This window comes from Rhea pennata, chromosome 8 (genome assembly GCF_028389875.1).
Source record: "Rhea pennata isolate bPtePen1 chromosome 8, bPtePen1.pri, whole genome shotgun sequence".
NCBI classification, from domain to species: domain Eukaryota; kingdom Metazoa; phylum Chordata; class Aves; order Rheiformes; family Rheidae; genus Rhea; species Rhea pennata.
In genome coordinates this window covers 1,568,091-1,582,075 of record NC_084670.1, presented here as the reverse complement: position 1 = coordinate 1,582,075, position 13,985 = coordinate 1,568,091, and the positions used below count along the sequence as shown (strand labels likewise).

At 37.2% G+C, this 13,985-nt stretch overlaps 2 protein-coding genes across 2 annotated transcripts in view; both read left to right on the top strand.

The window, feature by feature from the left end:
* Positions 1 to 13,985, top strand: part of SRSF11 (serine and arginine rich splicing factor 11) — a 235,526-nt gene that overhangs the window by 88,765 nt on the left and 132,776 nt on the right. The gene's annotated exons all lie outside the window — the stretch shown is intronic.
* The window catches only part of LRRC7 (leucine rich repeat containing 7), a 98,737-nt gene that overhangs the window by 5,581 nt on the left and 79,171 nt on the right, over positions 1 to 13,985 (top strand). Inside the window, exons 3-5 of the mRNA XM_062581560.1 lie at positions 716 to 794; positions 1,562 to 1,651; positions 3,732 to 3,788. Of these exons, the coding sequence (XP_062437544.1) occupies positions 716 to 794; positions 1,562 to 1,651; positions 3,732 to 3,788 (226 nt within the window). The remainder of the gene's footprint in view (positions 1 to 715; positions 795 to 1,561; positions 1,652 to 3,731; positions 3,789 to 13,985) is intronic.

Sequence of the window (13,985 nt, the reverse complement as noted above, 5' to 3'; positions counted from 1 at the left end):
TACACCATGATGAACTGTGACTGATAGCCATGAGAAATTGGTGTGGGGTAGCATTTTTCAGTGTACTTGTATGAACCATTTGACTTTCCAAACTGGCTTAGTAATTATGGGACTCTTTTGGATCAAGATGTATTAATGTATCTAAGCACAGAAGGCTGCAGGTAAACAGCTACCAGTATTGACATTGCCAGTGACTTGCTGATATGCTTTTCCAAGGTATATATTTACATACTTATAGGCCTAAAAACCCTTGCACGTCTGTGCTTAAGTGCTTTTCTTTTGAAAATGAAACTTAGGCACTCTGGAAAAGTTTATTATCAGTGTAGGCCTAGAGACTTTCTGGATTATATGTATGGACTCCAGAGAAGAAAGGGAGACCAAGAAGGAAAAGATGAGCAGTTCAAAAAACGGCACAAGTACTATTTAATACAAGTGATGTCAGTTTGTAACTCTAGAAGATCATATAAATCACTAAAATGGGATTTTTTATTGCAAGATATATTACTGTTGTGGTATATTTTTTTGCTTCTTAAGTTATCATCTGAAAACTGTGGTATTATAGATACATTTTTTCATTTTATTGCTAAAGTCGGATCAGAATTTACAGTTGCATCCTGCATTAGCAGTGAAAAATACCCAAATGAACTCACTTATGAAGAAAACAAGCTGAACAGTTTTTCCTGTTTGTATAATGCTGCTTTCAATATTTTTTTAGGAATTCAAGATTTTCCAGAAAATATTAAATGTTGTAAGTGTTTAACAATTATTGAAGCCAGTGTCAATCCAGTCTCTAAGTGAGTATCAATAGCTTGTGCTTGTATATTGCAAGTTCAGAAAATCTATGCAAGTGAACTCAAATTTAAAGGCATAATATCAAGTTCATTTGCAAGGTTAATCCAACTTAATTTTTAGTTGTTTGAAATGCAAAAGTAATAAGGATGACATTTTTCTAGGTTGATGTATCTATAAAAAGATCTCTTACTATGTGACAGATGTAGTGTCTCTCCACACAGTGAAGGAAACTTTGCCAAAGCAGTCCATATAATGCAGACTTTTAAACACAGGGGGTTGACGCTTTATTTACAGGGGGACATATATGGGAAGTGAGCCATGCTGTGTCCTTGTTTATCCTAATTTCTTGATTAGGATCTTGACAATCGTTTCTCCTGCCAAAAACTTTGAATAACAGTCACAGAAAATCTATGTTGTAATCCTGTGACTTAAAAATGGAGCGAAGGGGATGAAAAAACTTTACTATTTCAGTTAAAATATAAAAAAAAGGAGGGGGACCAAAACAAAACCAACTTTGCTAAAAAGCCTCATTTTAAAGGGGAGAAAAGGCTGAAGTAGCTTGAATGTACCAGGAGTTTGAATTTCATCAGATAAAGGCTATGTGGAAAGACAAGAACAGGCAAGAATTTTGCCTATACGTAAGGTCTTCTTGAGTAGCTGGGTAGGAAAAGAAGGTGAGAGAGAGTCATCTTTCTGTTTTTGAATATACATTGTAATTATTTCCATAGCAACTTCATTGCCAAGATTAAGCTTTTAACTATTTTTTTAGGCTACCAGATGGCTTCACACAACTTGTAAACTTGACCCAGCTCTATCTAAATGATGCCTTTTTGGAGTTTCTTCCAGCTAACTTTGGAAGGTAAGAATTAGTCATGAAAATACATTACCATGTCATGTAAAGGCAGTTTAGTTTTAAAGGACTATTTAAAAGCTATATTCGTAAAAAAAAAAAAAAAAAAAAAAAAAAAAAAAAAAAAAATACAAGAAGGCATAGATTTTGCCTCTTCAGCGCTATTTTGATGAATGATTGTTATTAGAGTGAATTTTATGTCAGCAAGAGCTTTATGATGAAGTGATGCAGTCTGGTGATGTAGGGAAGAGGTGGGAAGAAACAGAAATTAAGGAAGAGGCCTGTCCTTGACCAGATGTGCTACTGAATTGTGGCAGGGGCGTAAAATAACAATGTGGTCTATGTCTGTTGAAAAATAAAGAAAAAGCACTGTGAGTCAGAAAGGAGGATAAGAAATGATTGTATATAGTGGAGTAACCTAAGCAAAAAGAAGAAAGCAAGAACAAGAGAAAAGATGTGCAGAAGACAGTAGAGCAGACAGATGTAGAATGAGATTAAAAATAAATGCAGTAGAAATTGAGCCCAAAAGTGTTAGATAAGCATAAACTAGAGGGGGAAGAACACCCCCCTTCCCAAATTAGCACAATTTGCCCTGATCATTTAAAGGAGCAGCAGGAACCATGCATGAGTTTAGCAGAAATGGATTTTTTTTTCTACCTCCCTTACACTGTAAGGGAATGAGCAGCCTTTCTGCCCTCTGATGGTCCACTTGGGCAAATAGCTTAGAAGACAAAGAAAAAAATATATAGGACCAATATAGAATTCACCTCTTCTGGTTCATTTGGCTACCAAAATGAGTGTTAAATCATTCAACTGGGAGCATGATCATAGCAGTCCAGAATGAATATTGAAGTGAAATAGTTTGTGTTGAAAATGTCATTGGTATGCGCCAACATTGTGATGCATGAAGTGCTGCTTTATCAGCATGTGTTTGACAGACCTATCACTGACCTAGAACTGAGTCAGGACTTTACACTGGAGATAATTCTAAGAAAATTTCTGGTTGAAGAAACAGGAAGGAAAAATGTAATTGTTTGCATTTGATGAGGGAATAAATCCCAAGACAGACTGCTTTTGTATTAGGGAGTCAGATAATACGCTCATCTGTTAAGGAAAAAAATAATATGGCATACCCCTGCAATTTATTGGATGTATAATGTTTGTGTTCATGGGAAGTATTACGGTTATTATGCACTTCTAAAGCCTTGCTTGTAATCAGCTTCTCAAAAGTGCATTTCTAGCATTTTAAATCTTTTAGCAGAAAATGCCAACTTTTTTCTCTTTTACAAATGCAGATTTTATTCAAATGAAATGACACCAGTTCTAGTTGTGGTTGCTATTCCAGAGTAATTGTGCTGCTCCTAGATCTGTTTGATACCTGGCAAATACAAATCCTTGTCATGTTTCACAGGTTTCCAGCATTAGCGTACAGATGTTGCACTTGTTGCTCACTAGCCTGTATGTGTCTCCCCCTTCCTATCTATTATTCAACTTCACGAAACTTATTGTCGTGGCTTAAATGATATCACTGGTCAGTGTTTGCACAATGATATTGAAATTTGAAGTACTGATGTATACAGGTTCTAATTCCTACAAGCATTTAAGCATATGTTCAACTTCTGCTAAAAATACGTTAAATTTGATGGAGATCTATTCTCTAGCATTTGTCTGCCTGTGTGGAGCTGCAGAAGTCAAGACTCAAAAAATGCCAAAAGAAGTTGTGAACTGTACAATAATTGCTTTTTACCTTTTAATAGATCTGGAAATGTTTGAGATAAATTAACTTATGATGTTTGCCTTGTTTGAACATCCCAGAAAAATAATTTAGAGTTATTTTGAAAAACTTATAGATGTCATTCTTCAGAGGAATCCAGAGAAGGACATAAAAACAATATAATGCAAATATGAATCTGTTTGGTTCTGAATAAATTTTGTGTTATATTCAGACCAAAAACATCCGGGCATCTCATTATTGTGCATTAAGCTGTCTCTTCTTTTTTTGAAATAAGTAGTTTCGAATCATTTTTACAAATCCCTGAACTAACTATTTGATTGAACTAATTATTTTCTTTAATATCACTATTTCTAGACTTGTAAAATTGAGAATTTTGGAGTTAAGAGAAAATCACTTGAAAACTCTACCAAAGTAAGTGATGGAATATTTTCATAACTCCTTTCACATAAAATTTCCAAAAGTGCAAAGTATTTTCATGGGTAGCAATGCAATTGTGTTAGTTCTGGTAAGAGGTATTTTCTGAACTTTTTAAAGAAATTCTAGTGAGAAGAGGGTTTTGGAAAAAAGTAAACATATAAGGTATAAAGGGAGGTTGGATATTGCTAAGCAGTGGACTATAACTCAACATCCAAAGCCTATAATGTAACATTTAATAAAATGACATATAAACAAAATATGAGATACCCCTCGTTAGTGATGATGTAACAGTATTTATCTCATCCAGAAGTAATGAATTTCTTAAAAAATGTATTCATTGTGACCTCAGAACTACCTCACTGTATGATCTGTACAGATGTTAATTGTATTTGTTTGTTCACAGTAGAATTTAGAAATTTGCATTGCCAGAATGTTGAAGAAATGTCTCATTTGGTATTATTTCTTGGTACTATTTATTAAAAAATACTGTATTTCTGTGGGGTTACTATTGGTTGACCTATACTTAAATGGTATTTTAAAAAGGAAACAGTAAATAAAAATAAAAATACATATTCTGTACTGAAAACAGCAAATAGTGCTGCACAATCAAGAAGTAAGTTTTTGCATTCAGACCAACATTGTGTAAATGTTTCTATGACAGGAATCCTTAGCAATCAAATGATATGCATGGATTTTGGAATTGTTATAAATGGCGATTGTATGTCCTTGTTATAAGTGAGTTTTATTATGGTGGCATTAAACTATTTATGAAACCTTGCTTAATACTGAATTACATATTACTTATATGATACAGGGATGTTTTCACTGCTTCCTGTGGGAATTTACCTAAAGGTAAAACTTTTTTTTAAAAAAAAAAGAAATTTGTCATGCAATATTCTTAGTTTCAGCAGAACATGTGCTTTTTGGTATAAAGTTATTCTTTCCTCTATTTTGAATTATATTTACTTTTTAGAAAAGCAAAAACAAATTCTAGTCAGCTACCAAGAGCTGTTGCTGCATTTAAATGAGACCTGTTCAGTAGAGCAAATTTGTAGCCTTTGAAGTCTTTATCACCTGAAGGTCTATATGCTACGGTGTGTGTGCGTTACCGGTCCGTCAGGACGGGAATGAAGCAGTCTCTTCTCCGTGAGTGAAGCTGGGTGTCAGCAGTTCCTTTCAGCGTGGATATAGTCCATTGCGTTGCGTTCCTTCGTGACAGTGGCAAAGCCATGCAGCGTCCAGCACCGCACACCGTACTGTGGAAGGATCGGTGTGGAGTTCTTGCTCCTCTTCACAGATTCTGGTTACGTAATATTACACAGTTTTAAATACTGAAATACTTTGCCTAGATTTGGGGCACAGAAGGTGCTTGTCAGAGTCAAGGGGTGATGTGTGTGTGCTCGGATTGAGTCGTCAGATTTCCACAAGACAGTTCTGATCATACAGAATATTTTCATATTTCTGGTCTAATTCTAATCTTGCTTAAGGTGTTGGTTCGCTTCAGTGACAGCAGGATTGGGCAGGATTGTTTGACATCATTATTAATAGAAATGATGAAATGATCGGTGGTTTTTTTTTGTTGTTGTTGTTTTTTGGGGTTTTGTTTTGTTTTTGTTTTTGTTTTGTTTTTAACGCTTCTGTGATACCTGTGTTTACCAAGTGTTTTTGGTGATTACCAAACGTCAGATGGTGTTTGCCAGGCAAATTTTTTCCTTTCAAGTTTGGTAAATGTTTGGAAGATTCCTACTGAAGTATAGTAGCTTTTGTTCTCAATAGCACTATATTTGTTAAGGTGATTGAGTGTGGGTCCCCCCCCCCCCCCCCCCACACACACAACTGTATAATTTTTAAAGTGAGGAAAGTCTTTCATTCCTGTAACCAAGGGAAGCATTATTCAAAGTTATGTTTGTTGTCAGCTCTTTGCTATGGCAGAAGGTTTTACTATATGGTACTGAGATGAATTGAAAATAAAAGTTTTTGCTTGTGCATATGCTCTGAGAATAAATAAATAAATGGCACAGCTGCATTCTGAAATAAAGTAGAAGTACAAGAAAGTTGATAGAAAGCCATTTTTGTGTCAGCTGGGACAAAAATGGAAGGTCTGTGCTTTTCTGGGTGCCATAGAGCAGTTTCCTCTGCAGGCAGGCAAACAAAGTGCACAGTGCAATGGATGGACAGGCATTAACACATACAATAAAGTATTAATTTAGGGACTGGAACCTGTTTCCTACTTAGGGTGAACTTGATTTTTTTACTAAAAAAAAATACCTAGTAGTCTAGACCTAGTAGTCTAAAGCAGCAGCTATTTGCGTGCAGGGGGAGAAAATGAGGGCTGAGTGTGGGAGGTGGTGGGAGGAGAGTGGTGAGGCCCGGGGGATGCAGGCCGCCCCAGGGCGCACGCGCGGCTCCCGCAGGATCCCTCTGGCACTCAGGCTTCACAGCAATACTGGGTGGCTTTGTTTTTGTGACCAGTAAGAGAAGCCAAATAGTGACAAGAATACCGTGCCTGCAGTGAAGCAATATGTAGCAAATGCAGTAATATAAATTAGAATATTTATTGCAATCTGGTTGTAAAAGAGGTGCTGTAGCTCTTTCAGATATGTACTTAAAGGCTTTCTTTTTTATACCAAAATTTATTTACTTTATCATAAAAAAGATAACTTGATTATGTTGATACTTTGTCTAGTAGTCTAATGTTAAAGACATGCAAAGAAAAGCAAATAAATACTTTTATTTTAATACTGATTTTTATATGCTGCATAATCGTTTTAAGTAATTTCTGCTAACTCAGTGGTATTACCATATTAAGTGCAATTTAAAAGTTAGTGATGGGACAGTTATTAAAAAGAAGATCATGTTCTTTCATCTGCTCTGTGCTGTTCTCTGTGCATATATACGTATGTATGTATATAAAATTTTAAAGGAATTATTTAGCATTTTGGCATGAACATGTATTTAGTAAGTTTTGTATTTATCGCAGCTCTCTATTTGCTCTGTATTTCCAAGGGAACTCAATGCCAAAGGTTATAAAAGTACTTAAAAATGATGAAGTTAAGTAAATACTAATGATATTTGCTGAAAGGTAGCTTTCTAACCAGATCTCTGGTAGTGCACCTATTTAATACATGTTACATCTTTGACTTTTAAATTTGTCATTTTAGATAATTTTATCTAAAACATGGGCAAAAATATCACTGTATTCCCAGACACTTCCCTGATAGAAAAATACAAATGCATTGTTCATAAAATGTTTTGCAGTTTTTTTCTGATTTTTTTTCTGACAAGCATACTAACCATTTAAAGTAATCCTGTCCTAATGTTAGATACAAACATTATTTTTCAAATGAAAACGTTGCGGGATGTTCCTATTTTCTGTTTGCAATACTTTCTCTTCAGAAAATATTAGTAGGCTGACTAGTATTTTTAGTAATTGTTTATACTGAAAATGTATGTTTAGTCTACAGTTTATCACAATATTGTTTTATGTAATCACTTATTTTCTATTTCATATGGTTTGATTAAATATTATTTGTATCTGTTGCCAGGTGCTTTTGCACATACAGAAATATCTTGAAATCTTTGGCCAATATTGCATATATTTTCTGATATTGTATTAATGCATTACTTAATGTGACAAAAATAGAAGAATCTGTTTTGTTCTCTTTAATTTCTGTTAAATATTTTAGAGGATTTTTGAAATTCTGGCCACGCTTCTTCTGTTTGAACAATGTTACCTACTAGATCACAGGGCTACCTTTGGCTTGAAGAGCTAACCCAGATCTCTTTTTATATTTTATTTGGATAAAAATGCACTTGATCTTTACTCACTGTAACAACGCGTTGTATTCTTGTGTTGTATAGAGCACAGCTCTTCAGCATTCTGTTCTGTTAAACTACCTTTTTGAATATGTAAAGGTGTGGCTTTCTAATTGCCAGTGATGTTTTGGGCTTTTTGTACCCAACTATAGTGATTAAAATCAGTGGAAAGTTTCCCATTTACTTCAGTTGGTTTTGGACGAGGCTGTTTGTGCTTCAGTGGTTAATTATTTCGTGTTTGAGTAAATTCTCTGAGCAGAGATAGGTAATTCCCAGCTTTCCATCCTGTTGAATAATGACGCAGTTCAATCTGGATGGTCAGCGTGGGAAAACAGGTTGCCTAGGTAGGAACAACCTAGACGATTGCTATGGAGAATGTCGGAAGAGGCCTGCGGGTCACACCAGGGGCCTGCAGTCCTGTGCGCAGCAGTGGCCTGGCAAGGTCTGAATAAGCTGGTGTCCTCTGTGAACCTTTTCTTCACTGACATCCTTTCTTGTGTCATGTGCAAACACCCTAAGCAGCACGTGCCCCACAGCTCAGAGCCTGACTTCTGTTGGCTGCTCCTCCTCCTACATGCGCTTAGTTAAAATGGATATTCTTCCCATCTTTATCCATTCATTTATCCATGTGAGGACCTTCTCTCATCACAGGAATAGTTAGTTTAAGAACTTTAACTGAAGGATCTTTTCGCACAGCTTTTGGAAGTCAGAGTAGCCTACATTGTCCAGATCTCTTGTATTCTTGACTCTTTTAGAAAACTCCAATAGATTTCTGAGTAATCACTTCTCTTCGCAGAAACTGTGTTGGATTTTCCCAGTGTGTTGTATTTGTGCACATTTGTGCATATTCTATTGTCCAGACGTGATTCTGTTAATTTATCTGGTAGAGATGTCAAAGTCTGTAACTGTAGTTTCATTCAGGTTTCATTCATTCTCCCAGTTCGTTCTCTGTGGGTAAGTGTTTCAGCGTGCAACCTTCCCAATCTGAATACAAATGCAGAAGTGGAGTTTTCCTGCTGTGACCATCTTTTCTCCATGAATTCCTTTATGCCTTTTCCTCAGAGTCTGGCAGGCTTCCTGTTCTTGAGGTGCTTGAAGAAAGATTTATTATTAGTTTTTATGCCTTTTTATCAAACATTTCTGAAGCTATTTTCTGGCCTTCTATATTTAAGCATTTTTTTTTCTATTTTCCTGATTTGGACACACTTTCATCTTTTTGAGGGATGTCTTCTAAGTCTCCCATATGCTATTCTTCAGCCATGTTGTCCTTGGACTTTCTCAAGCCCTTTTGACAGGTGGTATTATATTGCTTTAAGGCTGCATATGTCCTTTGATTTTCTCCCAGTGGAGATTTAGCTTGCTCAGCTGATGGTGAGAACATCTCACTGTGATTATTTTCCTCTTCAGCTGTCTAGCACCTTCCTGAGAAAGGCTGGAGCCACTGAACTCGGAGAGCAGGCATTATTCCTTAACGCTGCCTCACGCTGCACAGGTCCTTAACTCACTGCTCAGTGCAGGAAAGGCTGGACTGGCGGACCATTTGCTGCAGCACGTTATGGTCCCAGGACTGTTTGTGCATGTCGCATCTTTACTGCCAGTGGAGCCCATGCCAGTTGGTAGCTTTGGCAAGCACTAAGCACTTGGAGAAAGCTGATTGCTGGACGACCACAGTGCTGGAGCACTGCTGCTGCCTGCATTGCAATTGGGGCTGCTCTGCCACTTGGGCATGTTACGCCCCCTTGCACAACCACCGTGGTTTCACGGGAAGAAAACTGCTGAGAGAGTGGTGACATGCTGGAGTGTGCATAGTTGACTCCCAAGTAGAGATGAGACAACACAAATTCACACCAAAAAGAAACTGTCCTGAGCACTAAATCATGAAGGTGGGTGCACTCAGGGAGCACTTGTGCCTTTGCTTTGTCTGTCTCGGCAGGACAGGATCTGGTTGTTTTCCAGAGCTGTTCAGTATTACCCACGTAGGTTGTTCAGTATTACCTGTGTAGGTGTCGGTGACGGTGCAGCCTCTCTGGGCTCCTCTCGTTTGGAGAGAGCTCTGTCTCCTGGGGCCAGGAGCTGCCTGCCTCGCGTGCATCGCCAGCCACGTGTTCCCCCTGTATTTTATAGCTCTTTGTTCAGAGTTTTCAGTATGGGTAGGTCTGAGTTTGAGTTTGTTTCTACACAGTCTGAACCGTATGCTGTGGTTTTCAAGTATATCTGGCTGCTTTTGTGACAGAACATGCTTTTTTGCTTATTTATCAGAATTCTTTTAATGAATATGCCTCTAAAATTATTTAGTTATCTTACCTTTTCTTTAACTGAAAACCAGATATTTTCCGATAAAAGCACGATGTTTAAAAACTGTAAATCTTGGAGTACGTGGTTTAATATTCTATTCTGTCAGTGCTATAAAAAGCTGTAACTACAGATGTCATTCTGTCTTTTGTGTCCATTGAAAAAGAAAACATTCCACTTAGGTTTTTTTTGCAATTTATAAGAATTAATGCACAATTGAAATGTGCAGCTCATTTAAATGCATATATACATACACAGATAGGTAGATACACACACACACATACACATGTCTGTATATTTACGTGTACATGGTTGGTGAAGAGCTGTAATATCACACCCCATTACTGGAGGCACTGTGTCCGCACCAGCTCACGCTAATACAGTGGTTAGTGTTATACCTCCCTGTACGATGACCGTTTCTCTCCCTCATTGATTGGAGGCACCCGCGGAACAGCGGGCAGTGGGAGCCGTGGGGCGGCGCCATGTAGGGGTGCTGGTGCAGGTGTCCCTCTGCTCCCCAACCGTGCCTCTGCCTCGTGCCTGGCTGCCTTTGGGATCTGGCATTTCTGCCTGCACTCTTCTTCTTCCTCAAACTCTCACCAGCATAACATCTAAGAACAGAGAGGAGAAATGTTACTGAGAGCATACCAACTTACAAATATATGTTGATATTTGCAAATCATAATAATGAACCAGAAAGTGAGGGTGCCCTTTTCCTGGGGCAACCTGGTACCACGAATACATACATTGCGTTGAGGTACCCCTGTGTTTTTCTAACCCTAAATCTAAATTTGTAACTTTCCTTATTTTTTGGCCAAATGTTGTAGGAACAGTCACACAAACAGAAAACCCAGAGATGGTTGTCCTCCCCTCACCCCCGATTCACCACTTTGCTTGCTTGTGTGCTGAGGATCTGTGCTGTGTCAGGACAGTGCAAAGTTACTGCAGCGCTGAAGAAGTAAATCTCTAGTTCCTCAAACAAAGCTTAGCTGGAAATGAATCTTCTGAGCACGTTTCAGATGTAACGATAAGAGATTTTAATTTACCTAATAGTCACATTTAAGCAAGGTCTAGTTACTACTCCTTTGGAGGCTCATTAATTTGCATAGAATTTTGTATTTTCTGAGATTAAACTTATCATGAATATTCATTGTTCTTCATAGCAAAAAATGTCAGCAGACCTGTCACTCCTAAACTGAATGTTTTGGGACATTAATATCCCACTGAATTCTTGAGAAGAAGAATTGAGAGTATTTCATATCTCAAAAAGGAATCTGGAAACTGTATCCCTGCTGTTCCTTGCATCAAGCAATCAGGGAACCTGCCTGTATTTTTTCAAAAATCTTTGAGTTAATTAAATATAAAGTAGTTAGTATCATCCTTGCTCTTAGAGCTACTTCAGCTGAGGAAAACACCATTTCAAGGATTCATGGGAATTCTTTAAATTGAAATAGGTAAAACCAAAAAATTGTATAAGCTACATTTGTAAATAGTGAATTATTAGTGTCTGAGAAACTGTAGGTGCTATTAATTTATGAAAAAATATTTATATTTCTGGTGCGCGTCGTAATGACTCGCTTTCCCACATGAAGCTGTAACTTCTCATGTTGTCTTTCATTCTCTTGATAGTCAGTATTACAGCTGTTGTTTTTTCAGTGCAACGCTTTTAGGAAATAGTGTACAGTGGAGACATTACCAAAGGGCGAGACCCTGGCAGTTAATGTTAGAGAAAAGCAGAACTTCTCTCTGTCTTCAGCTACTACTCAGAATTAATTTGCTTTGTGAAAAATATGAATTATACATCAAGTTCTGAAGTACAGTTTCGAAAACTGAAAGAACTGGGTGATTCTGAAGACTACAGCAATTAAAAGCTGGGTGAAATTTGCTAGTGCAGTGTGCAAGGTCATGTACTAAAGGACTAATAAGAATTTATGCTATAAATTAGGGCTTCTTTGGAAAGAGAGCTTACTGGAGAAAGGAAGACTTGAGTGTATTAGTAGGGTATAAAATGTCTAAGTCATCAATATAATACAGCCATGACAAAGCCAAATGTTCTTTGTCACAGTATTTTCTCTAGCGATAAGGAAGTGTTTGTGACATTGTGTAACAAATGAGGGAGACTTCATTTTTAATAGTTGTGTAGTTCTGATAATGTGTATTTACTGAGAAAGGAAGAAAAGTTCCAACTGAAACAAGGATAAGGAAAATCTAAAGATGGTCCTAATCTAACAGAAGGCTAATAAGTGCAGAATATATCATATGAGAAGACCCTAAAAGTTACAGGTCATTTAATCTAAGAAAACAAAAGCCGAAGGCAGATATGATAGTGTTTGTATATATACACGTCATCAGGGTAGGCGATGTGGAAGAGAACTATTCCTTCTGTCTAGACAAGGGATGCTGTTGTGCATGGTTGGCACAGGAACGGATAAGGCTGAACAGGCCATGCAAGGTAGCCATGAAAAGTATCTGACATACTAGAGCTGTCAGACTCTGCGCAGTCCTGGGAGTACTGTCTCTCCTCCTCTCATGCTCCCTCCTCTCCTTTTAAGATTGAAACATCAGTTTGCATTCTGCAGAAAGATGGAAGCAACACTTTCGGGAATCTCTTCTTTACAGACTAGTGGAGGTAGGAGGTGCAGGGAAGTGCTCGGGTGCTGCCGCCTGTCCCACGGCCGCTGGAGGAACTGGCCCTGGGTGGCCGGACGGGCAGGAGACAGCTTGGCTGTGTATTCACTTTGCCCTGTGTGGCAGTCTTTTCTTCTGTCAGAAATGATTAGTTTTCATCAGAAATTTATGGTAAGATTAAACTCAAGTGGCACATCTCATGGTCCTGAAGGCTTGAACTGGTTGTGTATTGCTACGTCATATCTGCTTCCTGTGTAAGGCAAGTTTGGATAATTGTTAAATAAACTGGCTGAAATCAACCAACTGGTAATGTTGGTTATGCAAATGCTATAATTACATTGCAAGACTCTTTGTGTTGATCAGCTCTTTGACGTTTGTTTGAAGAAGCTCACATGCATTTTTTGTTATGCTCTATTTGTTTTCAATCAGAACATTTCTGAAAGATCAATATTCATTTTATAATTATTTCTGTCCCCTTGTTTTGCCATTCTTGTACTTCAAGATTCCTGCATTGCCAAATATTACATATTTATCAGCTCAAGTTGTGAGGTAAAACAACTTTAAGAATACAATGATGTTAAAGGGTTTTTTTTTTCCCTTTGCTTATATTAGTGTTTTTATATTGATGTGTTTTCGATCTTAAAATGTAAGGCAGTTTTTTGTTCTTGACTGCACTGTTTTAGGTTTTGACTGTAATAAAATATAACTATGCGAAAATACAGACTGTATATTTAAGCCACAAAGTCTTATTTCTGAGAATTGCTACAGATAATGTTTTCTGTCAAGAATCACAGCCTTCTTGAAAAATCATTGTACGAAATACAGTGTAAAATAGGTAATTTGCTGTTTTCTATTTTTTCTCTTCAAATGTCTCAAGCTGTAATGAATCTCTGGGTTTTAACTGCTACTTCTTTTTTTACAAGAGTACTTGTGTGCATTCCAGTTCTGCAAAATTTTTTTGGCAGAAAAAAAAAATTTCTTTTACAAACTGACTACATCCAAAATTGTATGAGCCGAGGTTTCTATTTCTTTCATTATTTGGCCAATAATCGAGCAGTATCAAAATTCTTTCACAACTAAAAAACAAGCCAGTACTTTATAAGCTGCACTGCAAATGCCAAACTTCTGATTACTTTACCTAACTACTGTGAGCTGCACCAATGTGCCAACTATCCACAACTACAAATGTCCAGCAAGCAAATTGAAGATAAGCATTGAGTAAGACAAAGTGGTAGAGATTGTCCCGTTCCAGTTGTGGTTATCATACATACATATGTTTCAAAATTACTTGAAACTCTTGGACTCGTCATTTCTTAAAAGTGGGGAGACTGTTATAAGGAGACTCAAAGGATCAAAGTTTCTAAGCAGCATTATAAAAAGTCTATGGTATTTTGTTTTAAAACAATATTAATTATGAAGTAAACTAGATTCTGTGTTAACATACTGCATATAAAA